This window comes from Triturus cristatus, chromosome 12 (assembly GCF_964204655.1).
Source record: "Triturus cristatus chromosome 12, aTriCri1.1, whole genome shotgun sequence".
Lineage (NCBI taxonomy): Eukaryota > Metazoa > Chordata > Amphibia > Caudata > Salamandridae > Triturus > Triturus cristatus.
The window spans coordinates 77,333,101-77,360,604 of record NC_140595.1 but is presented as its reverse complement, the minus strand read 5'-3'; the positions used below and the strand labels follow the sequence as shown (position 1 = coordinate 77,360,604).

The 27,504-nt window shown below is 47.0% G+C and overlaps 1 protein-coding gene across 1 annotated transcript in view; it reads right to left on the bottom strand.

Annotated features, from left to right (window-relative positions):
* NES (nestin) overlaps window positions 1-26,409 on the bottom strand; it is a 57,756-nt gene extending 31,347 nt beyond the window's left edge. The window contains exons 1-2 of the mRNA XM_085639277.1: window positions 25,380-26,409; window positions 3,338-3,462 (exon numbers count right to left, since the gene is read on the bottom strand). Of these exons, the coding sequence (XP_085495403.1) occupies window positions 3,338-3,462; window positions 25,380-26,183 (929 nt within the window). The 5' untranslated portion in view covers window positions 26,184-26,409. The remainder of the gene's footprint in view (window positions 1-3,337; window positions 3,463-25,379) is intronic.
* Window positions 26,410-27,504: the final 1,095 nt, after the last annotated feature.

Sequence of the window (27,504 nt, the reverse complement as noted above, 5' to 3'; positions counted from 1 at the left end):
TGTTTTTGACTCAATATTCTGTCCACACTATTTTTGTGTTTTCGATATTCTGTCAGTGACCTGGCTGAAAGCCCCTATACATAAGTATGTCATACATATAATATTAGTAAAATCAAAAACTCTAAGCGAGTGTCAGACTTAATCTATGTCATAGCTGGTTCATTTATCTTTTGATGGTGTCCTTTTTTGAAGAACTTTCACCCTGACACTCACAATTACTGATGGGGAGATAGGTATAGCCACAAGATTGGAGTTCACATTTTCTTGGCTGATTGTGTGATGAAATATAAGGAAGCACTTCTTTTAAAACGAAATCTAAGGAAGTGGACTTTGGGCACCTGAAGAAGGTTTAGCGAAAATCTCCTATTTGCTTTTATTGAAGTTGGCTAGGAAGGTTGTAGAATTACACTCTTGACTTTTCTTCACACTCACCTATAAGTAATATTCCCTCCTAAGTCAGCCACCATGACTACCATTGGCCCAGAGCAAGAACCATTGAACCCTTAATTATGGTGCTCGTGCGACTTCAATTTTGTGTCAGAACTCTTTAAGAGAGTGGTGTGTTCTTGGCTAGCTTCATCCATGCACGGTTTTCAGGATATGAGATAAAACTCCATACAATTAATTTTAATGGCTATCACACACATAGTCAGCGGCTACTCTGAAAATTTGGTACGGACTCAGGCTCCAGGAGCAAAGTCTGACACCCTGACCAGCAACTTCAGAGCAGTGGATTCTTCTCAGCACTACTTTCCATGGTTCAACCTCCGATCAGACCTGTAACCCTCCTTCACTAAAGGTAAATCCTAAAAATTCAGAAACCTCTGCCTTCCAGCATCCTTGTGTTATTTTCTCTCCCCCGATTAACAGCTAGTTGGTAAAACAAGTCCAAGTAACCCCAGTGGTGGCTCCTCCGCTATGGCGGAGGAGCATCGCCACACTGCTTTTAAGCAGTGCGAAGAAGAAACATAAAATGATAACTTTGAGTTACTATCATTTTATGCTTCGTGCTGCTTCGCGGGAAGGTGGGCGGGGCTGCTCTGCTCTCGGAGCAGGGGAGGAGTGGGTTGCCCACTCCTAAGTGCGCAATGACTGTTTGGTCGGTCCTCTCGGGCCACCCAAAAATGTCATGCACACTTTCCCTGTTCTCCATGCAATCTGCATTACAACCTGAGTGGGGAACATGCCCAGGCCCCCATTCCCTGGCTAAGCATCCAACCAGGATGCTCAAACCAATCACAATGCTGCGCTGCAGCATTGTGATTGGTCAGAGGAGCCTGGATGCTTACCAATCGCAACGCTGCATTGCAGCGTTGTGATTGGTCAGTTGGGCCTGCTTCCTGTTCCTCGAGTTGCACGAGGCAAGCAGGAGCAGAGACGTGGGACCCGGCGGCAAGGTACATTTATTTTTAATGTTTTTTTTATGTGCGCGACAACCCCCCACGCAACCCGCTAGCCATGCTGGCCACCACTGAGTAACCAGCATCATCCACATGGGACACGCTTGATCTGTCATCATGGAGAAGAGCAATGAGCTTTCCTCCTTCAAACATTACAATGAGGATTTCATAAAAACATCCAGAAAATGGACATGTAAAAGTTTGCATGAAGTATTTTTTAGAAAGATAGATAGATAGATAGATAGATAGATAGATAGATAGATAGATAGATAGATAGATAGATAGATAGATAGATAGATAGATAGATAGATAGATAGATAGATAGATAGATAGATAGATAGATAGATAGATAGATAGATAGATAGATAGATAGATAGATAGATAGATAGATAGATAGATAGATAGATAGATAGATGTTGTGTAATACAATTTGACGCCATTTTGAAATAGTGCATTATTACAAGACAGATGTGAATTAGTTTTCATTTAAGCTGTTTAAATGATTATTAAAATAGAAATTTCATTAGGTTACAGTGGGCACAAAAAACTGAAAATGTAAATGATTTTAAAAGATTTTCTCCAAACTAGAAGTACTGTTTGTTAGATGGAATTACACTGCATATCCAATTCCCATTGGCTCGAATATGTATTGAACCCTTTTCTGTGCATTTCTGAAATCTTCCCCCTAGTCATTCTATTGTGAACTCTCTTCTCCTTCGTCTGCAGGTGAGGGACCAGACTCAGGTGGTGAAGTGTGTTGGTAGGTGGTGAGATCCCCATTTTCAGAGTTTCGTGGCAATAGACGGCAATGGGGACGTAGTGACGGAATGCGTGAGTTTGCATAGCGTAAATTAGGGGATCTTGCGGTAAAACTTGAGGGATCCAGGGCAGCAGCCAAGCAGAGGAATTGACTGGAGGTGTCATCTGGTTGCATCAGGTACAATATTGTTTCATGGGGGTGATCAAATGACATGAGATGTGGTGTGGCGACTAGACTTGTGGTCTGCTCCGATATTGCCACTTAGAGTGTCGTACGACTGGACTGATGGCTGTGGTTGGAGACTGGTAGGTGGGGTTCTGGTACAACCAAATGGCTCAGAGTGCAATATAATGGATAGTGCTGTAATGTGACAGCAGGGCACATTGCCTGATGTTTTGAAAGAAGAGTTAAAGGCAAGACCAATAAATAAAAGACACTAAAGGGGCCTGGATTGTAGAGGTGCTGTGTGTTGATGCGTGGCTGGTGGTGAAATCTGGTGGAATAAAACACCAGCAGGTATAGGGCCCTGATCACTTAAGATATGTTTCTGGTGTGTGTAGGTTCATGAGGCTGAAGGAGAGCTCAGGTGGATGGAGATGTGTTTTGATGGCTGGAGGCCTAGTCTGGTAGCTGGGGGGACCTGGTAGATGGGGGGATCAGGTACCTGGGAGGACAGTCTATTGAAAGTATGAACGGCTAAGAGACCTGAGGTCTGGTTTTGTCGCAGGAGTTGAGATCCACTGGTTGTTGAATAGATTGTGTTGTCTGGTGGCTAGAAGTGGGGTTTGGTACCAGAATCCAAGGATGGGAGATTGCCTGGGCTCGCTGGTGGCTGAAATGGCGATTTGGTGGCTTGGAAGCGCAACCTGAAGCTTTCATTGAAGTCTAGAGATTGAAAGCATGACTGGGTGGCTTAAGTGTTGGGAAGAGATAGCACAGGATTCCTGTCGGTAGCACTAAGGCTCGCATTCTGAGGTAATTGATGATACGACGCAGTGTTCTTGTATTCTGAATTAACAATTCGACAAGGGTCAGTAATTCCAAGACGCAGAATATTTCAGCATCCCAAGGTTCTATGCAATGGAGAATTGCCATGTGAAATCAGTGTTTATGAACCTGATATTTGCAATTATTCCTACAAATGGGAAGACAAAGGCATGGCTCAAAGGACTCTTACCTGTAAGTGGCCACCTCCAGGCTGAGGGACATTTTCAAGTGCATGAGCTGCTGTCGGTCTTCGAGGACGTGTGCGATCTGAACCCTCAAGCCCTGCTTCTCCTTCTCCAAGGATTCAATGTCCAACTAAGAATGAATGACACAAGACGAAAAGAAGCGACTGCGTGAGACTTCTGGATATAAAACATATGTCTAGTTTGATTTCGATGTACCCGGAGTACACAGATGTAAGCATGGCAAGATGAAGCATTTGAGGAGAGAGTGAATATACATGAAAGATTATCCCAAATAGACAACAGAATCAACATGATTTTAATCAGATTTAACAACAAATTCTGAGGAGACATTTAAAGTGTAACCAGATTTGGCCAATGGTCAATTACAGGGAAACCTCCAGTAAACATAAACTTCCATCACCCTTTCCAGAGTACCCAGGATTTGGTTTCCATCTTCTAAAGCACAAAAGAAGAGAGAACTGACATTTAATGATCATGCGAACCATGGCTGCAACCATCTGAGCAAACCACCATTTTTACTGTATACATCTTTCCTGTTGGTGGCTAGAGCTCACCCGAAGCCACTGGGCCCGGGGATTGAAGAGTCTAATGGGTTTATGTTTGGCGTGGAGATAGCCCCACAAAAACTGGTGGTGATCCCAACCCTCCACATCTGCCTTTTCGCTGCCTCATTTAAATCAGGGGAACATCCGGGTTTCTTATGAAGGAATCTTAGTTGGCTCAGCATATGAAACCCTTGAGCCGACAGCCCTTCCTTTACAGAACCAGTGATTCATTGAGGCCTTGCCCTGCACTGTATGGCGAACAAAGCAATACCAAAGGGGATGATGGACGGAGCGTTTGAGCAAATCAAACACTCACCCCCAGTCAACTGATCTGGGTTTAATCCATCATCATTCTTTAGCTCACTCCACCACCCTAGTTCAGACATGGCTATATGCAAATCAGTCAGACCCTGTGCCTCATGGGAACAGTCCTGCCCGAACTGCCAAGCCATGTCTTCCCTGGACTGGAAACAAGCATCCTGGGGCCTGTTTCGGGTTCATAACCCTCCTCAGCCAGGCTATCTTGAATCCAGTGGCAAAGTGAGCAAGGGACCCACGTCTGGGCATACCCTGCCAACTTAGGGCGAACAAAGCGATACCAAAGGGGATGATGGGCGGAGCGTTTGAGCAAATCAAACACTCACCCACAGTCAACTGATCTGGGTTTAATCCATCATCATTCTTTAGCTCACTCCACCAACCCAGTTCAGACATGGCCATATGCAAATCAGTTTGACCCTGTGCCTCATGGGAACAGTCCTGCCCGAACTGCCAAGCCATGTATGACATTGTTCTGAATTCTGTCCATCAACTGTTGTTTTTACATTTGTCACCCCGAGTGGGAAGGGTATGCCCAGACGTGGGTCCTGTGCTCTCCATGTCACTGGAATCAAGTTATCCTGGCTGAAGAGGGGTGAAACCCCGAAACCGGTCCTAGGATGCTTGTTTCCAGTCCAGCGAGGACCTGGCTTGGCAGTTCGGGCTGGACTGTTCCCATGAGGCACAGGGTCAAGACTGATTTGCATATGGCTGGGTTCAAACTGGAACGGCATGGTGAGCAAAAAAACGATGGATTTAGGACCAGATCTCTGCACTGGGGTGAATGTATGACATTGTTCTGCATTCTGTCCATCTACTGTTGTTTTTGCATTTGTCACCCCGAGTGGGAAGGGTATGCCCAGACGTGGGTCCCGTGCTCTCCATGAGACTAGAATCAAGCTATCCTGGCTGAAGAGGGGTGAAACCCCGAAACCGGTCCTAGGATGCTTGTTTCCAGTCCAGCGAGGACCTGGCTTGGCAGTTCGGGCTGGATTGTTCCCATGAGGCACAGGGTCAAGACTGATTTGCATATGACTGGGTTCAAACTGGAATGGCATGGTGAGCAAAAAAACGATGGGTTTAGGCCCAGATCTCTGTACTGGGGTCAATGTATGACATTGTCCTGCATTCTGTCCATCAACTGTTGTTTTTGCATCTGCACTTTATGGGACATAGATACTGCCACCGGGAACTAAACCATAGGGAAAACAAATATTGCCCCTGACCCGCAGAGAGACAACTTCCTGAGTATCATGCCACTGTTGTTTTTCTCTTAAACATTTTCCAACTTGGAGAGTTTGTTTGAGAAAACCATAAAACACTCAGAGGAGGTCAACAATGTGCTGTCCAGTAAGCATTCAGCATTCAACTACAAATCTTATAGCCATAGAGAAAAGAAGTTAGTCCAATCAGTGTCTAGCTAGTATATATCATCACTTGTTTCCCGGGTGTAAACTCCAATGCCTAACTTAATCTGATGTTAGTTAAACAGGGATAAAGGGAATAAGGGAATGGATAAGAATAATAAAGGAATAAAGGTGAAATATAGAAAGAAGAAATGTCTACAATAGTGGAGCCTCTTTTAAAGTGATGTCATTGAATCTATTGACCACACTTTGTAGGACAGTTCGAACATGTTTCAACGTTTGCGTTTCTTTTTCTGGCCTTAAGCAAAAACATATTTGGGAAATATCCTCTAAAAGCCACGAATGGTGAGATCGATTAAATTTGTGTTTAAAAAAAAGTTTCCCATGGAACATTATTGAGAATATAAAAAATAATTACAAAAACACAAAATGAAAATATTGTTAATATCCTTTAAAGTTTCCAGAACATATCCGTAAGAGAGTCACCAATCCCTGCAGATTGTAAATTCCGAATCAAGCTGACGATGCTACATCAAGAAGGAATTTTCCAGGTTTTTGGAAATTTCAGGACGCTGAATATATCAATACCCAAAATGTCTAGTTTTTTAAATCACAGAGAGTGCAGAAATCATTTTAAATTAGTTTACTTAATCCTTATACAGTTATGGTCCATTTTATTATTTTCAAATCCGCCTAGGTTATTTATTATCAATAGGGCCTTTAGGAAAACTAGAATTATGCTCTTTAGGTCACACATTTGAAGTCTCCTGAAAAGAGTTATCCTTTAGTGTTAGCTTTTCATAGGAATTATGGACAAACAGAAAATTTACTCTCATTAGCCTGATGCAAAACTATAAAATGGTCAAGTGCCAGAAATGGAGTTTGTGGTCAGATTGGCCCAAGGGTCTTCACGGTGCCCTCTCCCAGTTCTTTGAGAAAGAATGGGCTGTATTGAGAACGGCCTTTGTAGTCGAGGCCGATACAGTCTTGAATGCCGCTCTTAGTGACGTCGACGCAGTGCCTATTTCTGGCCCATGATGCCTTTAGAGTGCCGGAGGCCAACAGATTAGGCCAAGACTGATGACAAGCCGAGGATGTGTTACTAGCCAAGCGCCTAGGTCATAACTGCTTGGAGTGGCTCCTATCCAAGGCATCAGTGTTGTCTCAGATACACAATGGGGCTCTGAGCCTCCAGGCGCCAGCCCGATAAAGACTGAGAAAGTGATCTCAAAATAACTACAATCAAGAGTGAGTTAGGATCTGCCACACTGAGTAACTTGTCAGAAATAAGAGTCAGTTAGGCAACTAAATGTAAGACATATCTAAGAGATTATTTTAATTCATTTGTAAAACCTAACAAGTTCATAGCTTGTTAAAAAACAAAATGAGAAGAAAAATCTACATTAATGTGAAGTGGAAAAGTCTAGTCTATTTGGGTCCAAGATAGGTCCAGGTGGGCTAGAATCCTAGCAGACACTCAGAATATTCATGTAGTTTAAGTTACTTACAATTACTTTAAATGAAACTCACAAACATTGTTAGCGGTGACCCTGAAAAGCTGGTCCGGCTCTGACACTCTTAGATCTGTGTGGATGCCTTCTTTCGAGTTTCCTGGCTCAGAAAGCAGAACAACTACTTAACGCTGACATGCCCTAAACCGGTCAAAACAAGTCTGTGATGGTTCAATAACTCTGAGGGATGATGTCTGTCTATGACTCACAAAGTCAAATGTGGAGCGACACTACCTTTAGATTGTAAATGTTATTATGAGCTTTAATTTGGAAAAGGTTGAATGCAAATTGTGGACAATTTGCAATTTTGTGTTTGTATTTTAATGGATTTGTGAAGCACTTTTGACAAAGTTAAATACCTAAGTTACATAAATGCGGCAATTAATTACAGATGAAATGACTGAGAGGTGGGTAGCACGCTTCAACGTGTAGGGTCACAGTGGAGTGAGAAGAGCTATACAAATACATTATAAAACAATATTGTATAATGGAGTTAATGCAGAGCATCAGAGTGAAGAAGCAAGAAAGTGTTAATTGAAAAGGCTGTGTGAAGGGAAAAGAGACAGAGAGGACTGACTGGTCAGAGAAGGAGCGAGTGGCGAAATGGGAAAAAATGTGAAAACGACTGTGCGTCGGAAAAGCAAGGACCAGCACTTTAATTTAGAAGCAGATGGCGAGTAAAGGAAGACGCATGCATTTTAAGAAGTGAGGATGGATGTGTGATTAGATAATAGTCACACTTACACAAAGGGGACCTTAAGAGAAGGGGGACACCAGAGAGATGCTCTTTAATGCGATTGGTGTAGGGAAGTCTGAAAAGAGCTCAGTAAAAGACAGACAAGAGGAGGTGAAGATTATCTTATTAAGGAAAACCAATAAATAGGGAGAAAATGCAACCAACGTGAGACAAATTAGGAATAAGAATGTCGGTGCTTTGAAAAATAATTATGATGCATTTTTTCCAAATGTTGAATAATTTATATTTACAAGCCTTTTCTGGCGCATTGTTTGGTTGAATGTTTTTGGTATTAAATGGAATTCCTCTTTTCCACTGAATTATATTTAAAAAAAATATTATTATCAGCTCACTATGACTATTTGTTCATCTATTCCACTGCCGTGTGCAGGACAAAGGGTTTCTGTCGTGTAACTGCCCTAAGAGGCCCTCTGATTAATTTTACAATGTGGCCTGCAGAACTCTGACCTTTCAGAGCCTTATAAGCCCTCTAGGCCCTATGAAACAGGCGCCATTAGCTAATGCATTTGCTAATTTACTCCCACGAGCTCCCCTTACAACAGTGAGCCAGTAAATGGCATGTACAAAAATTGAGAAAAACGTAAGTACTGTTTTTTGCTGACCTGCTGTGTTTCAGACCCTACAATCAGTTCTCACGAGCGCCTAATTGCAATTAAGCAGGTAACGTATATTGGTCTCAGGTGCTCAACGGTCAGCATGCCTGGCTTGCAGACATTTAGCACGTGAAGGGTTAAGCGTGTGCCTCGTTATCCCCGTGGAGGCGATCGACCCGCTGTAAGACTATCTCGGTGGTACCCATCTGCAGCATCATTGATGGGCGGAGAACAGATGCGCCCGGAGAATTGAATTAGAAGCCATAACCGAATTAGCCTTTTAGCCATGGAAGGAAGTAACAGGCTGTGATGCATTGCACTGTCTGTGGTCGCTGAAGGGAGCGGCCTAGAGTTTATTTATTTACTTCCCTCTTGCCTAGCGCCAAGCATATCTGCTGGAAGTCACTTCTGGGAGCTAGCTTTTAAGTGAGTGGAGATTTGCCCTAAAAGTTAAAGAGATCACATAGTGAGAAAAGGAGTCTCTTCATACCACTGTTGGACTCATGAATATTAATTTACAAAAGGAAGCCGGATGCACCCTTTGACCCGTGATGTCATCGCAGGATCGACCTCTTGTCTGATCCTATATCCATCAGCAGCCGATTCTCATCTAAGGGGTTTGGAAACGAACAAGGAGCGGTCACCACAGACCATGAATATTGGTTTTAAACCAATGCCGCTGATGCCTCAAGACCCCTGAGACCAGTGGCAGCCAGGCCCGTGCCAGGGTACTCTAGGGCACGCATCGCATACCCGTCGTTGATGTTCTTGATTGGTCTTTCCTAGAGGTATGACGCCTCCCCTCAGGAGGCTGTTAAAGGAAAGGTTGTCGGGTTGGACTAAGGGCACTCGAGAGCGGTGGTCGTGGTCCTTGAACTCCAAAGGCAGCTGCTCCATCTTGAAACCAAAGATTACATGCACGTGGACCAGTGCTTAATTTGAGCCGGTGGTTTCCGGTGCTCGGCACCAGCACTTAATTGCCAACACCAGGACTTATGACAGTCTGCCGCATGGTGGCGCTGTACAGTTAATTTAGGGATGAGTACGACAGTTATTTATTCATTCAATTTTCAGCAAACACAACTCATAGCTGCAGCCCAAGCCATTCTTATAGGATTCGGGGCATGGAATAGTCTGAATTGTCACACTCTTAGGAGTGTGATGGTTAGTACTTGTGTTGGGACTGTCACCGTCAGTGCTAGTAGGGGCAATAGGTGTTCCAAGCTGCAGTTGCCTCCTGACGAGGGTCCGGGCACTTGTGTTTTTTACAAATTAAGCACTGATGTGGGCCAACTTGAAGGTCCCTGGTGGTGCATAATTGGGAGCCGAGTTAGTGTATACCACCGGCATCTCGATAACTAAAATATCAATCTACGCAAATACTTGACCTAAATATCGGACACCAAAATATCATGAAGGTCAATACATATAGGTGAGTATAGGTTTACTGTTCTCAACTCCACATCAATGCACAATGACAATCTTCTAAGCACACAGACGTGGAGGTGTGGAAAAATCAATATTGTTGTCGTCGATATTCTTACAACCCAGACTTGGCAGGTATCCAACACACATTGCTCATACTGGGAGGGATTGTGAAACTTGATACGATCTCCACGGGTTTTAATGATGTAGGTGACCTTAATGTGGCGTCTTGTGTTCTGTTTGTCCATCAACTCTCAAGGTGAGGAAAGTGGATATTCAATGTCTGATCCCGATCTTTTTCAATGACGAAGATTGATTTTGGAGTTGATATTGATCGTTGACCCTCGCCTCAGGTTTTCAATGTAAACTGATAACAATAACAAGGTATACCTATATGGAGTAGATATAGTTAAATGGGAGAGCTACGGTACATGATGGCAGAGAGAAAGCTTAGATTCTCTCTGGCTCCACGGTCACAACTACATGTTGTCGACCTGGTCGAACCCCATCATCTTTTTGTGTTTTAATGCCATAATCTGTGAAAATTCGTTTCAGCATTATTAAGTTGTAAATAAAAAGTAAGCATTTACATTAATGTATATCCTTATGAGTCACTGTCAAGGGCATTCCTCTCTAGAGAAAGTTGGATATGTGTGTCCCTTTCATGAAAAAAATTCTTAGATAAAAGTCATGGTGGACATTATGGGGAAGGAGGAGAGATCAGCAAAGGGCCGACTGGTTCCATCTGATGTTGGCTATTTTAAGAGCCCAACTTATGCTATAATGTATTACTTTAAGCTACAATCGCTGAACGATGAGGAGGAGAGGCAGTCAAGTGTCAGGGTGTCCAATGTGGAACAAGGAGATCCCAATTCTACTTCAGATATCTCAACTATAGTAAATTGTTTGCGTCCAGGTGAATCATTCAGCGGGAGAATGCTTCAGTTGCGTACTTTCAGTCGCAAACAGTATTACCGGACATTGCATTGTTTCTTACTCGTTATCCGGGGGTGTCCCATCACGTTCCATCAGTTTAGACATCCACTCAGGTTCAGTACTGATGAGTACTCAATTGTTCTTAACTGGTTCATGAAACTAAAATGTGTTTAGCTGGTTCCACAAAGTCTGCTTGAAAGCCAGAAACACAGTTCTGTGGCGTTCTGGGTGTTGGCTCCTATTTGTGAATTTTCACTAGTTCCACATTGGTTGAACTAATTGTGTAGGTTCCACATGTAGGAACCATCTCTCAGATCCACCTTAATTTTCTTGCAAACCGTCTCTTCACATTTAGTGTTCTTAATGTGAACCGTCAAAGCACTGCTTCTGTAGATACCCTGTTAAATTGCGGTGATAGTGATCCAAAATTGGCTTAAGGGAGAAACTGTCATGTGGCCAAAGACGGGCTTGGAAGCCTTGGTAAACAACTTGGTATGACCAACCTATCTCATAGGTTCATCAGGCAATCTGGCGTTCATCCTGGACTCAACGCTCTCTATGACCCAGCAAGTCAACGCCTCTCCTCCTCCTGCTTCAACAACCCTCCGAATGCTCCACAAAGTCTACAGATGGATCCCCACCGTAACCAGGAGAACAGTCACCCAATCACTCGTCAGCAGCAGGCTGGACTACGGCAACTCCCTCTACGCAGGAACCACGACCACACTCCAGAAAAGACTCCACCGCATACAGAACGCCTCCGCACGCCTCATCCTCGGACTCCCCCGCCACAGCCACATCACCACCCACCTAAGAGATCTGCATTGGCTCCCGATCAACAAGAGGATAACCTTCAAACTCCTCACATACGCTCACAAAGCACTCCACAACGCCGGACCAGCATACCTCAACAAACGACTGTCCTTCTACACCCCTCGTCACCAGCTCCGCTCCGCCGACCTCGCCCTCGCCACCATCCCACGCATTCGCAGATCGACCACCGGCGGCAGATCGTTCTCCCACCTCGCCGCAAAGACATGGAACACCCTCCCCGCCCATCTGCGGCAGACCCAGGACCTGCTGACCTTCAGGAGATGTCTTAAGACCTGGCTGTTCGACCTATAGCTGCCCCCGCCCCTTAGCGCCTTGAGACCCTCACGGGTGAGTAGTGCGCTCTACAAATGCCTTGATTGATTGATTGATCTCATCAAAACATCTGCTATGCCATGTGCATCAAAAGGTGTGCAGACCTCTTGCATTGACAGATAGCTGGGGCGAGAGAGGCAGAAAGTCTGGAGACCTGAGTACAAGTGGCTCATTACATTTCAGAATGGGTGGTAATTCCTGTCACAGTGGGCAATAGTAATGTTTTATCAACAGTGCTTAGGAACAGCAGAAGTATTTAGCACATGCAAGCAAAAGGGCGTATTCGATCTGACTGTATCGAGAGGGGACTTCATTAAATGCCTGGTGGGCAGCGGTAATATTGTCGCCAATCACCTGATGAAGTCTCTTTTAGCCTGGCAGCCCAGGTGAAGACTGATTGGAAGATGCCCCGAGAAGGGCTTAGCAACTGTGTAGGAGCAACCATCTTCTTATGAATGCCGGGAAACTTAACTAGGGTCTAAGCAGCAGAAAAACCTTTTCTAATGAGAGATGAAGTGCTAATGTCGCGAAGGAGACTCATCCAGCTGTCCGTTCAGCCGAAACACAAATAGTGTTGGACGGCTTCGCTTGATGGGTTCTTGAAATCATTCAAATACTCTTTTTTATCTCTAGCTTCTGATATTACTTTTTCAGCAGATCAGCATCTTCACTCCTCAAGGTTTCTACCTCATACAAAACAAACTACAACCTGATTCCATTCTCCGAATGCCAAGTCCATGTCATTTTGACAAAGAGTAAGTTCTGAGCTCTCAGGTTTTCCAGGTTCAACGATGAGTTCCTCATACAATCCATGTTCCTTGATGTGCATGTCAGTACTGGTAGTCCTGTATTGAGAATAGAAACAACCGCACTCCCATACCAAAATGCAAAGAGAAAATTCCACGCTGGATGTGGACATATCGAACTTGAGGGCTTGGTAAAGTACTCATGCACTGATCCCCACATATGGGTTTAAGTCATAGGGGCTTCATGCAAGCATGCAAACTATGGGGGGAGATGTCCACAGTTTGACACACAGAGTGACCTGACTGAAGGGTCCAAGATGGCGGAGTGCATGACATCATGGCGCTGCCAATGTCCAGGCTTGACCTCCATGGAACCTCCCATTTCGGATGCTGTACGTGCTTTGACTGAGCTCACAGAACCAAAACAAAGAGGATCAGGGAACAGGAGAATACTAGAAGACAGACCAGAAGCAAAGGTTGGATTGCAATTGAGATGTTTCAGGACTGTAGTAGGGGAAAAGGAGAGCCCGGATTGGATCGCACGCCTCACAATTTTTCATGGTTGGGAATTTTTGAGCCTCGCTTGGGGGTCTCAGGTGTGTTTTTATTCTCGGATGGTTTCCTGGATCTGGAGCACCAGTTTAGATACTTTCATTTTTTTGTTCTGAGATATATCATGTTTTTTTTTCCATAGTTGTGTGCCACATCGGGTTATCTTGGGCAAAAAAATGTTTTGCCTTGTTCACGACCCAAGGCTCTCTTGAGTCGGCCAAAGTGACACGCGCACCTTGCAGCTCTCCACTCAGCTGTCTTAGACAGTTGGGTGGAGACAAAACACAGGCCTAGAGGGCCTGAAGGAGCGTCCAGGCGAGACGCTCATTCTGGCGCTGCTCTCATGCTGGTGAGAGTGGCACCAGGATTGGTTAGTGGAACTTCCTTTAGTCGAGCCCATAGGAAAGACGGAGGAGGGGCCTGTAGAGGACGTCGGACATGCAGCAGGCATGGTAAGTGACTTTAGATTGTACTATTTGCCATTCGCCCTGCCTGCATGCACGCACACACCCACCCACCACTGCGTTTCCCGCCCGCCCCACCGGTGCACATACATGCCAGCTGCCTGCATAAGTGTGCTAGCGGTCTGACAGACAGGAACTGTGGAAGATATGATGCATTTCTGCTCTCTCCCTTTGACGCAATGCAGCACTGCAACGTCCCTTGCTGCGCTGCATTGCATTCAAATTTAGTCAATCTGCCCCCACGTTTGCCGCCTGATGAGCAATTGCGCCACACAGGAAGAGCGTATTAAAATTGTTTACAAAGTTATTCTAGGACAGAGAATCACCCCATAAAATGGGGCTCTTTTTGGTTCTGGCTTCCATCAGCTTTAGCTGTCTGTTGCATTTTGCGGATGATTAAACTGTGCTGCTGACTTGAGGTGATATTTTGGTGATGTGGTTAAATAGTTCCTTACTGCATACGTGACGAGCACACATTTGTCAGCAGCAGAAGCAACTTTTGAGTCCTGGCAGGAGCATCACATCAGAGGCTTGTAGTTGCCAAGCGCTATTCCTGTGACGGCAGCTCTCCCCAGGTGACACTCCTCACAGCTGCAAGGAAAACATGTTGGCGTTGCCAACACTGTTACCTGATGTGATTGGTGGACATGGGTACGTGCTGGTCTTCACTGAAATTAATATTGCCTCTATGGCTAGTGCACGCTAATCAATGGAATATCCGGCCCCATTGCTGCCTCAGTGGAGGTTTGAACTGCTATAACTATCCTCTCGTGAATGTTTTTGTGACGGTTCCGTTTTCCCTTCAAGACGAGCAGCGACCGCTGCACAATGCGAGGTCAGGCCGCAGCCTTGCTACACCACCACTAGGCGGCACCAAATACAAAGGAAACCCCCTAAAAAATGCTCTTTTATCAGTAGATTGGGAGCGCTCCATCGGACAAATGTTATTTTATCTGGAATACCGAGCAGTATAAGTTACAATACGTTTTGTTATCCTGTTTTTTTTCATCAAGTATGGGGCAGAGACGACATGCCCTCTAATACTCCTCTTACTTCTATTTGATTTTACCATCATATTATTTTTAGGTCTCGCCTAGCGTTGCAGCGTGCATGCGCTGCTCACTCTGCAAGACATATTGTGAGGGAGATTTCAGAAGGGGGTTGAAGCCCCACCTCTCATTTTCATTGGATCGCGTCATCATTTATGGTAAACGGTGGCCTCTGATTGAAAATTAGGCTTCTTTGTTACTGCCCTTTCTCCTTTTGGGACGGCCCATCCGGACTGGATCATTTGCTTCAAGGCTGTCGTTAAGCAATTTCTTATCTAAAGGAGGCGTGTTATATGAACAAGCCGTGAAGCAAAGGATCCAGTCCGGATGGGCCGTCCCAAAAGGAGACAGGGTGGTAACAAAGAAGCACTGATTGGAGAGCTTGTTTTATTAGTGTTCCCTTAGCGCCGCGAGACACCGTGAGAAGCGAGGACAGAAAAAGTACAGCGAGGTATCTCTCTTGGTGCTAAACACTTCATGCCTATTGCCTGCATCGCTGTCGGTGCCATGGGGTAGGTTTCTGTACCCGGGGCTCTGATGCAGGGTAACCTGACCCCCCCCCCCGTAGTGTGGTAAAGTTGTGTCACGCCCCCCCTAGTGTGGTAAAGTTGTGGCCTCTCCGGTGAGAGTAAATGAACATTACATCTGCAGCCTCGGAGGCAGGTCCCTCTACCCGTGCCCTGTTTCCACATTCCTCGGGTTGGAATCCCTCCCTCTGAAGTTGTCATCGTCATTATCCCCCTTCCCCCGGCCCCCACCTCTTCCTTCTGCCTCTCACTCCTCCCCCTGCTCGGGTAGGAACTTGTTATCAATGCTGACTCCAGGCTCCTGCGGGATGTGGTGGGGGTTAATGGCAGGGTGTGTGTGGGGGGGAGGGGGGCACAGACCAGGGCAGAGCTCACTTTACTGCAAGGCAGGGGTTGCCGAAGTGATCCCTCGAGCTGCTGCAGCGGACACGATCAGTCTCTGGGGTGGGGCACCTCGATGACTCACTGTGTGATCCTGTGGCCTGCGGAGACCTGTGCAGCGTCAGTCACTCACAGTCCAGTCCAGGGCCTGGGCTGGGGGGAGGCCCCACTAGACAGACTTCAGCCCTGTGTACCGAGGTTAATATATGACCCAGAACCAGCCAATCTCTAGGCATCGATAATGAAATGGTCAGTTTTGCCCCCAGATGCCCCCAGGGAGGTGGATGTGCTGGGGTGAAGGTTCAAGCCTGTTCCTGAAGGCCTGCGGTACCTGCCTCCTGGTTACACAGCCTCTTCCTTGCAGGCTCCCACAGCAGAGCTATCCCTCGGGTTACACAGCCTCTTCCTCTAGTCTTGCAGTCTCACACAGCAGATCTATCCCTCATGTTACTGATCCTCATTTCATCCAGTGGCGCAGGCTCCTACAGCAGAGCTATCCCTCAGGTTACACAGCCTCTTCCTCCAGTCTTGCAGGCTCCCACAGCAGAGCTATCCCTCGGGTTACACAGCCTCTTCCTCCAGTCTTGCAGGCTCCCACAGCAGAGCTATCCCTCGGGTTACACAGCCTCTTCCTCCAGTCTTGCAGGCTCCCACAGCAGAGCTATCCCTCGGGTTACACAGCCTCTTCCTCTAGTCTTGCAGGCTCCCACAGCAGAGCTATCCCTCGGGTTACACAGCCTCTTCCTCTAGTCTTGCAGTCTCACACAGCAGAGCTATCCCTCGGGTTACACAGCCTCTTCCTCCAGTGGGACAGGCTCCCACGTCATGGCACCACAGTTTTCCTGCAGGACTACTACAAGAGAGCTTCCTTAGAAGAACCGGTGGAACTTGAGCAGCGATGGAAATTCATGTAGAATGTCTGCATCCTGCAGTCTGGCCCGACCATTCTAGTGACGGGGACATTGATAGCCTTGCTGTTGCGCCCCCTAGAGGACCATTTGAAAAGGGCTGGCATGCGCGGCCGGAGGTTCTAGCCATATGGTAAGAAAATCTTCTGCTTCAACTATAATGAGGTTAACTGCCTTCTAATTGTAAAAACAAGCATTGGCACAACCACTTGATCCGGCTTTACTGTGGTGAACACGGTGCATGTAAACACAGTGATGTTCAATCTGCACTGCTTATGTCTTGTGTCTGTGCAGTCTCCCTGTTTTGCTGGCTGCTATGTCTGTGCCAGTTTGTAATTCCCCCAAGCTTGCCGTGCTGCACAGTACCAGTTCTGTAGGGTCAACTCTTAAACAAAGATGGAGCCTCAGGGCATGACCATGTGTGCTCCCAGGAAGTGCCCCTTTCCCAATGTTTCCTCTTGCCAGCCTTAGGGGGCATTATGGGATGCTAGACATCACTGTGGGATCTGAGAATCTGGTAATATCCTAGGATGCCAGTCATTGCACTTGATTGTGCATGAAGAAAAATGCACTTGAGTTTGCCGGGGTTCCTCCAAATGCTTTTAGTGCTGCACAATACAAGTGACTGGTTTGGGTGGTCTCTAGCTAACCACAGTCACATCCGATGTAAGCTGGCCGTTTAAACTACATCGGCTCAGATTTTTGCGAGTACGCAACAAATGACTTGATCAGGGACGGGATTTTGTTTCTGCCCTCCTTAAGTACTCAAGATTGACTTTAGAACTGAGGAAGAACCCCCAACTGCTGCCTAGATGTCAAGACAGAGAGTTGGATGGCCTAACTTGCTGAGAACCTTCTGTTGGGGCAGGTCCCCAACTCTCCGAAGGGAAAGATGTTTAACCCTTGAGGACCTCTGAGGGGGCGGGAGCTTCGAAAGAAAGTAGTCCGGCCAACTGGGCTTTATTCAGAGAGTGTCACTGCCATGGGAGTGGATATTATAGTGTAGTGAAAAGGTGAATACATTAACTCCGCCCCCCTGTTTCAACTTTTGAAAAATGTAAGTATACTACCAAAAATGATGAAGTGACTCTTTCTTGCCAGGGCCCTCTTACTTCATGAGTTACCTGCCCCATTGAAAGAACGAGCTCTGTGGGATCACCGCGGTTCCTGAGCAATTAACCAGATATTTACGCTGATGAAACCTTAATTGTCCCAGTAAAATGAGAAATAGCTCGTGGAATTAGGTACAGGATTACTGATTCCACCAGTAATTCCTAGTTTTTTAAGGCTACACCTAATAAGACATGACAATTCTGCCTCCAGGTGTGACTGACACCCCAGCTATAGATATATTGGTATATTTGCTGATGTGTTGTAGGAGAATATGGAGTTTCGAGAGAGAAGGTGCTATAGTACAAATGCAATGCAATAGATTTCGTAGTTTCAACAAAGTGAACTATTGCCACTTTCAATTACTCCATTTGATTAATTCTTCACGAAGGGGAAAAAACAATAACATTTTCAATGCCAATAGCTCAAAACAATGTCACAGCGAGACCTATTGCATTGTAAATGCTTGCATTTTTTTTTGCAATTTTATATAGTGTGAACTCGACCCGAAGGTATTGGAGCGCTTTACACCAGCACCAGTTACGTTACACAAGGACACGTTCATTTTTGTTAGGCACGGGGAGATTAGGTGATTTGCACAGAATCACGGGATGTTGAGCCAACACCAGACTCGAACCTAGTACCCCTGCTACAGAGTTCGCTGCTCTAGCCCTTACGCCATATCCAGACTGCGGGGACGAAGGGAGGAAGCAGAGGTGGAAAAGAACCTGCAGAACTGAGGCAGAGACAGGAAGTGGAGGGAGGTGGAAGACAGAGGCGTCAGGTGGATGCTAAACCAAGCACGCGTTTGGCATCATTCGCTTGCTGAATACTGACAATGGGTGGTCTCGATTCCACCGCATCCTGGCTTCCTTTCTCTTTAACGACTCCACAAACTGGCATCGGAGCATGGACCCCAAACTTACCCTACTACGCATCTCTTCAAGTGCAGGTGCTAGTATTTACAAATTATCCTCGATCAATATAGGACTGGCAGCTGGTATTAGGCGACAGGGGTCCGCCAGTGGCGGCTCGCCAAGGGAGTGCTACAAGGCGGTGGGCGGGGCGGGGGAGGGGCAGGATGGGAGGGTAGTGGAGTCCGCCATACGATGGAGAGACGTAAAGTAAGTAATTAAATAAATAAAACAATTTACCTTGCGCGCGATGCATTGCCAACTCAGCGATGCAGCGCGCGCATGGTAAATTGTTGTATTTATTTAATTACTAACCTTCAGGGCCGGACTGGCCGCAGCGGGCACCGGGCAATCCCCCGGAGCGCCGCTAGGGTGGGGGCCGGTTTTGGGCCCATGGGGGCCGTTTTTGTTACAGGGCCGTTTTTGCAGCACAGCAAAGAGCTCGGCGCCCCCCCCCCCGCGAGTGGGGGGGCCGGCCTACGAGCACTTTGCCAGGGCCGGTTTTGCTTCCCAGTCCGGCCCTGCTTACCTTACTTCTGTCTGTCGTATGTCGGACTGCCCTGCCCCTCCCCCGCCCCACCCCATAGCACTCCCTCGGTGAGCCGCCACTGCTAAATTATGCAGCCAGGGGAAAAAATATGCGGCATAAAGCAGCACAGTTTGTGATACTATTGCTTCAGCCAGCGTGCTGCTGTGTTCCTTAATCGTTGTAAGTGCTTAAAGCCAATTGGCTGTGGCAATTGAAGATGCTATGAAACGTTTTAATTAAATGTAGTTCATTGTAAGAGCAGCTAATGTGCACCAGACGGGTGGCTAGACAGGGAGCGTAACTAATAGGCCATGTGTGGAAAATACACACAAAAAATCCATGCAAAGCTATTTCTTCCTCCTTTGATGCAAATGACACGTGTGCCTGTATAGTGCCAAAGCCACCTGGGCATCTAAGCACTGTGATAACATCTGTATGCCCAATGGCACTTAAAGGGCCAGCATCCAAAGGAATAAAGTGACATTCTACACCGCTAGGACAAGTCAGTGTCCACATCAAGTTAAATGTCAAAAGAGCTGTACATCATACATAGTAGGCGTTGGGTTAGCCCTGTTTATCTATTGGTCTGTTAAACTGTCATTCACATTTTGCTACTGCCCACCCCAGCGTTCAGTTTAACTATGTCATGAGGATAGAGTATTTAAAAGCCAATAGTACCTTTTCTTTGTGGCAGCAGTGTTTAATTTGAGCCGGGGGTCTCCGGTTCTGGGCACCAGCACTTATTTGTCAACACTGGCACTTGTGACAGTCTGCCACATGGTGGCGCTGTCTAATTTAGAGAGCACACCAACAGTTAATTATTAAATCACAATACATTAAAAATTACAATAACTTGCTGCCCAAGCCATTCTTATAGCTGTGGGGGCCTGGCATAGTTGGTTAGTCGTTGTATTTTTACTATCATTGGCAGCGCTGGCAGAAGCAATGGGTGTTGCAAGCTGCAGTGGGCTCTTAATGAGAGCCCTGGCACTTTTACAAATTAACACTGAGTGGCAATAAGGATCCTATTTTTCTGTGATGAGCATTCACACTAAAAAGGATTTTAGTGCTTGTTAAAATTACACCCACTTTCCAGGACTCACTGGCACTATTCTATTATCATGATGTGGAAGTTTTTTTCACATTTTATTGCAAGCATCGGCTACCACACTTATGCAGCTGCAGGTTTTCTTTTTTCAGTTATTTGTGTGGCATATGAACCATCACACCAACATGCCAGGCCAGACATAAGTGCTTCTTCTGCAGCTGTTTCGAGGTCCATATTTGGAAAGCACTGCCAAGCATCTGGCATCAAGGACGTCCTTCCACACCCTCCACTCACTGGGCACCGCACCCACTCCTGGCTGGGGCAGGCAGAGTGCTGCCTATGCATCATTGTAAATCTATAGGCACTGCATAGGGACAGAGAAACACAGTCACTCTACAACCGTCGAGTTACATGGAATTCCAATTGCATCGAACTCAATGGAAAGGCGGAAATCCAAAGAGGGGGCTCGTGTGGGGGCAGAGGGCGGGGCGCAGGCATGACCGAATCTAAAGGGAAGCCAACATCTACTCTGGAAAATTGCACAAAGGCTGGGTCATCATTGCTCTCGCCTAGAGGTCTAGTGAAAGAGACGTGGGTCATGGTGTACGAAGGAAATGAGGCTTCCTGACTCCGATGGGGTAGGGAAAGACATCCACAGTCAGGGAGAGGTGGGTTCTCCAACTGCTGGGACCTGGTGCCACTGCACCCGCTGCACTTTTGATAGCACAGCCCAGGCACTCTGCATTTGGTGCTTTAGTGCAAGAAGGAAATGGGCCCTTCTAGCCCCAATGAGGTAGGATGCGACAGCCATGATGAGGGCGCAGCGGGCCCTCACACTGCTAGGACCAGGTGCCACTGCACCTGCTGCACTCTTGATAGCCCTTCCCATGCACTCTTCTTTTGGTGCTTCAGTACAAGAAGGAAATGGGCCCTCCTAGATCCAATGAAGTAGGATGCGACAGCCATGACGAGGGCGCAGCGGGCCCTCACACTGCTAGGACCAGGTGCCACTGCACCTGCTGCACTGTTGATAGTACAGCCCAGGCACTCTTCTTTTGGTGCTTCAGTACAAGAAGGAAATGGGCCCTCCTAGCCCCAATGAGGTAGGACGTGACAGCCATGACGAGGGCGCAGAAGTCCCTCTCACTGCTAGGACCAGGTGCCACTGCACCTGCTGCACTGTTGATAGCCCTTCCCATGCACTTCACTTTCAGTGCCTCTGCCAAGGAACGGGACAGGCACAGAGGACCTTTATGATGTTGAGTAGCGCTGGAGGAGGCCATATTCCAGGAGGCGCTTCTCAAAGTTGCGGTGTCCGAATACAAATCAAGGACCCTCCCTGCAAACTCTGGGGAGGACCTCACACTTCCCGAGGCTGAATCCGCTCAGATACGTATTGACCTTGGGACCAAGGGGTTTGGTTGAGAGGTCAGGGACCCTCCTGTACCACACGAGAACTTAGAGCCGGATTTAGATCTTGGCGGACGGGTTACTCCGTCACAACGGTAACGGATATCCCGTCCGCCAAAATATAATCCAATTATATCCTATGGGATTTATATTTCATCAGACAGGGTATCTGTCTCCGTTGTGACAGTAACTGTTCCGCCAAGATCTGAATCAGGCCCTTGATCTGGTGAAGATCAAAAGGCAAAAAAACTAAATGTTGGACGGGCTTTCTGATTACTGTGAGTGGGGGTCAGCGCTGTATTGTAATTCCATTTGCATAGCGCTACATGGCCTGGATAAGCCGCTGACGCTTGTTAGCAGCGCGCTTCACACTGGGGAGTGCCTGCTTGGAAGGGTGTGGTCCTAGCAGCGTAGTCTACGTGGGTAGTGCGGGTGTCTCCAGAGTGGTGGTCTTGCGTTTTTTGGGGGAGCGACGCTTAATTTTATTTATTTATTTGTTCATTTATTTGAAAAGTTTTATAAAGCGCGAACATGACCCAAAATTTATATTGTGTTAACCTGTGACTGCTGTGGGCCAGAAGGGTGACCTTGCAATTCAGTGCATCTGCCCTTCGCCAGGCATTCGAGCTATGGATTTGTGACTCGACAAAATGTGTGAGCTGAGGCAGGCTGGGCACTATGGAAAATACACAGTTGGGTCAAGTGTTCTTCTTCAAGAAATAGAGGAGGTTCCTCCTCCGCGCTCTCATCGCTTCAAGGCACTTCAAATAGCTCCCACTGGGTGTATGATGCAAATCCTGCTTTGCTGTGAAACTGCTGTTTGTATAGCGCCCACCACTAAGTGAACTGCCACTAGTGGGAGCTTTACAGCGTGACTTGGTTACATATCATAGATGCTTTGATGTCCTCAAAAGCAGTGTCAACTTCTGAATTTCACGGAGATGACTCCTTGCGACTTATTTACAAACCCCTTGTGCCGCCGGTGCATCAGTTTTAATCAGTGCTTAATTTGAGCTGGTGGTTTCCAGTGCTCAGCACTGGCATTGTCAACACCTGGGCTTGTACTAGTCTGCCAGATGGTGGCGCTGCTAAAAATAACTCCTGACTGCCGCCCAAGCCATTTTTATAGCTTTGGAGGCCTAGAGTACACTGAATTGTATCAGGTGTAGGAGCGTGATGGTTAGTAGTTGCGTTGGTACTGCCATTGGCAGCGCTGGCAGGGCAATGGGTGGTGAAAGCTGCAGTGGCCTCCTGAAGAGGGCCCTGGCACTTATGTTTTTTTTTTTTTTTTACAAATTAAGCACTGCTTTTAATATGGGAAAAGTGGCATACCGGCAGCGAAAGGGACTTGTGAATATGCCCCAAAGTGCCTCGGGCAGGCGCAGCAAGCATCTGGGTTCCGGTTCTGCTTTCAAAGCTGCTGTAAGTGGGGAGTTTAAGAGCTCCTAAAAGTTTATCAGGCTACCATTATAGCTGGCATGTGTCTGACTTTGACCCAGCCCTACCAACAGTTTAAAGACACCAGACAGAAAGAAAATCAGCCATTTTACAAATAATTAAGTGGCACTCTCTGGCCTCCACTTTTATGTCAACCACCTCTAAACTGTGTAGGCCTAGAAGAAGGATGCCCAGCGCATGCCCTGTCTGCCACCCTGGATAGGGCCGGATTTGGCACAGATGTCCTTACCCAGTGCATGCATCATTTGTCATGGAGGACATGAGGTAAGGTGGTTAAAGTTACATAATGTGAACCGACTAGAAAACCGGAGTTCTAAACTTGCTGCCCAACGGCAACACAGCTGTGTGATCCTGGGCGCATCCTTCTATTGCCCCAACCCCTCGTGTGCCATAATCTGAAGCTCATAAACGCAGGCTAAGTGGGATCTACAGAAAAAGGCACATTTCCGCTGAACGAAGCAGCTGTGGCCAATATTCATTTCTGACGTGGCTTTTTGGGTCCTGTGAGACTGGGGCTTGCTTACATTAAGTCCCTCCTCCCATGCATTTTCACAGCCAGCACGAATTTCGGAAACATGCCTCCTCAGAGAGCAGGCATGAATTCATTAGAGAAACAGAGGCAGGAAGTGCACTGGCAGAGGAGCCAGATGGGCGCTAAGCTCCATCAGGGCATGTCAGAGGTCAAGGAAGCTTTCTCAGGGGGTCATGCCCATTAGGGAAACTAAATATTTTAATATTTAACTGAGCATGGGAAGCAAGCATCGACTCGTGAGCCGGAAGGCATGTTTCTTCCTGCGGGACAATAACATATGTTTTTGTGTGGCCAGATAACTCCAAGCCACTGTAGCCCCATGTTCCTAGTACTAGACGTTCACTGAACAATCTAATGCATTCTGGGAGTTGTAGTCTTTTATCACTGCTTCTGTTCTAGTGGACTAAACTACCCGTGGGATAATTTGAAGTCGCATGATATAAATATTGGACTTACCTCTAGCTATGTTTAAGACTATTTAGTCTTACACTACAAACAGACCAATCTCTTGTGTAGGCCAACTCCTATGTCAGGAAATCACAGCGTGGCGTATGGGGCATGGAAGTAGAGGCAGCTTACCATGAGTTATTTGACAGCAGCGCTGGGACACCCCGTGGAAGCAGCCATGCGCTTTATAAATTGTTTATTTATAAATTATGTATTCTTAATGCATTATTCTTTTGTTAAAATTGTAGGTAGTCGACTTGTTTAGAAAATGTAAACACTAATTTAATTTATTGTCATGTGGTGCGTTTGATGACCTTTGAGGATAATGTTTTAAGATGAAAATTGTTATCATTTTTTTTACATTGCTTTAGAATTTGTAAAAATATTTGCTATTGAATAGAATTGTTCGTGGCTTTTTAAAAAAAAAAAATTAACGCATATAATCGACCGTGTGTATATATAACTTTTAAAAAACAATAATTTGTGAAGAGCGAGTTCGGTTTCTGAAAACATGGAGTTATGTGTCGAATTATGCCCTTTAAACGTGGACACGCTGCAACAGCTGTGCGATGCTTTCTAACGCAGTGCTCTCAGCTAGAGACGCCACACCCTGAATCTGCCGGCAGCCAGCCTTTATCTCAAGGGCGATGCACGCGGCGGGTACCGCTGTCCGAGGAACACCCTCACAAAGAGGCGACGCTGGGATCCATCTCACACCCGGAGCCTTGATCCTCGCGGAGGAGTGAGATGGATGGGCGAGAAGAGGGGAGCATGAAGCAAAAACAACGCTATGAAAGAGATCAGACATTCAAGACGAGGGGATTTGAAATGGGCGGGGTCACTATGCGACTAAGGAGGAGAGATGCCACTGAACGAGAACTGACAGATCTAAGTTCTAACTTCCACCAGACCCAAATGTGTGATCTTGCGCTAATCACAGAGGTTCCTGCCACTCGGCTCCCTGCCGGATGACAACTGTAGCGCTTCGCTAGACTCTAGGTCCAAAGCACGTTATGAAAGCGCTTTATTCGAACGGGGTATTTACACGAGGAGTATGATTTCACCAGGGTTCATTACTCAGATTATCATCCCGAAGGCAACCAGCAAACCAAAGCGTTGATGCAAAAATATATACTCTCTCTCTCTTTTTTTCTCTCTCTCTCCTGTCCCTAACATTGGGCGTTAGCCGGTTTCGAACCGCTCATAATAATACAGGGATGTAATAATTCGCCCAGGATCACACATTGTGACTAAGCGGTGCATGCAGGATTAGAGCCCAGTTCTGTACCTTTGACCGCCAGTAGCGTACCCCTCCACCCACACCAGTGAAGAGCGGAAAGTGCCTGCACCCACCTGGCACTGCTCGAGGCCCCCCTGCTGGTCCTGCCACTCCTTGGCGAGGCGCTGCTCCAGCAGTTCCTTGCGCATCTTCAGGCCGGCCAGCTCCTTCTCCAGGCCCTGCAGCTGCGCCTGGTTCTGGCGGTTCTCCTCGGTCGCCTTCCAGAGCTTGTCCTTGGACTCGGCCAGGGTGGTCTCCAGGGAGGAGACCTCGCTCTTGTAGGTCTCCACGGCCCCCCTCCATACCTCGGACAGGCGCTTGGTGTAGTCCTCCAGCTCCAGGGGCGCCAGGGCCACTGGGGCCACCCGGAAGCTGTCCATGCTCTGGGACATGCTGGCCATCTCCTGCTCGAGTTCCGCCCTGTCCGCCTCGTGGGCTTCGACTAGCGCCTCGAGTTCGCTCTCCAGCTGGGCGGCTTTCTCCTTCAGCCAAATCTGGGCCCTGCGTTCCTCCTCCAGCGCCTTCTTGTTCTCGGCTAGCTCCTTCTTGGCATCCTCTTGAGCCTCCCTCTCCCTCTGGCATCTCCTATTCACCAGCTCCATCTCGTCGGCTAGACTGTCCAGCTCCAGCTCCACCTCATACTTATCTCGGAAGCTAGCGTCCAACTCGTCCCTCAAGGCGCTAACCTCGTCCTCAAATTGGCTCCTCCACGACCTCTCGGCCCGCGACCCCTTCAGGCTCTCGATCTCGCCTCTGAGGAGCTCGTTCTCCTCCTCCAGCGCCTTGACGCGGGATAGGTAGGCTTCCAGGCGCTTGTTGAGGCTCCACATCTGCTGGGACTCCTGGCCCGCGGCCGGGCTGCGCATGTAGCTCGCCATCCTCTGGGTAGCAGTTGCGGGTTAGGTCCTTATAGACACTCAGCGAGAGCCCCTGAGGCGGAGGAGGGGTGGACAGGGATGTCCGAGTGTGAGAGAGCAGAGCTGAGAGAGGCCGGGAGACGGCAGGGCAGAGCTATTCATACCCGGCGGCTCAGCTGCGAGGGGCAGGCTCTCCCAGACAAGGGAAAGTGTTAACCCTTTGCGGCGTGCGTCATGAGAGTTCTGTGACAGGACTGGCCGGTCACCCTTAGGAGGGGCTGCCGAAGAGTGCCTGTGAGGGATTAGAAAGTACGAGAGAAACCACAAGCTGAGTCATTATACATTGTATTTATGTAGCGCTCACAACTCCTGACGAGTCATTAAAGCGCTTTCCGCTGTTTCACTAACTGAAGCAAAATAGCGGGTCCCGACTCTGTTGGCTGTTTAAAGGTTAATACCACTGGAAAGTTTTAAGACATAGATAAAGTGCACAACTGCCCATGGGCTCTACCTCACAAGCCCTCCCCCCCCCCTCCAAAGTTACCTTTCTGTCTCCTTATCGCATCTCTGTCTATTGCTTTACCTCAACCACTCTCCTGTTTAGGTCGGAAGACTCAGACATCGCAGCTGTCTGGTTTCCAAAGACATCTTGGGGACATTCAGAAAGCTTCCATGCCCATTACTTACCATTTTGGTTTTGTGGTTTATACCTCACGTCTCCTTCCGTTTTATGTGCTGGCTTTATTTGTTTTAGGCTGTCCAGCATGGGTTTGTCCATTCCATTGCCCAAACCTTATTAACTGTAGCCTTCCAAGATCTCAATTAAACAGGCCTTTAAATCATGTTCTTATCTTGTCACATTTGTTGTGCATTTAAACAGAAATATCAGGCTCCATGTTCCAAGGAAGCTTGGTGTTTACTTTTCTCTCTGTGACTTCAAAGTGAGAGCATTTAAAGGAAAGCAAGTGGAATTCCAGGCAGATTACGCTCCCCATGGAGCATGCTCTTTCTGTGCTCCAGGTTACAAAGCCGCAACACATAACCCTTAAAACAGGATGTTTACACACTTCAGTGACAACACATTTTACAGTCAGCGAGTCCGCGTACCAAACCCTTTTAATAATAACAGACATTGGCAAGCAGAAAGGTGTAGCCGATACCACTACACTTAATGAGCAACAGCCTCAGTATGTGCAACACGTGCAAAAAATAAAACTAGACAACATAGATTACTGTTTCCCAGAAAACAACAAACAGGAGCCCGGAACCCAACTTCATTATTTACACTACAGCCTTAAGCATTCCACCTGTGACAAAATATAGTTTTATACTATTTGGTGGA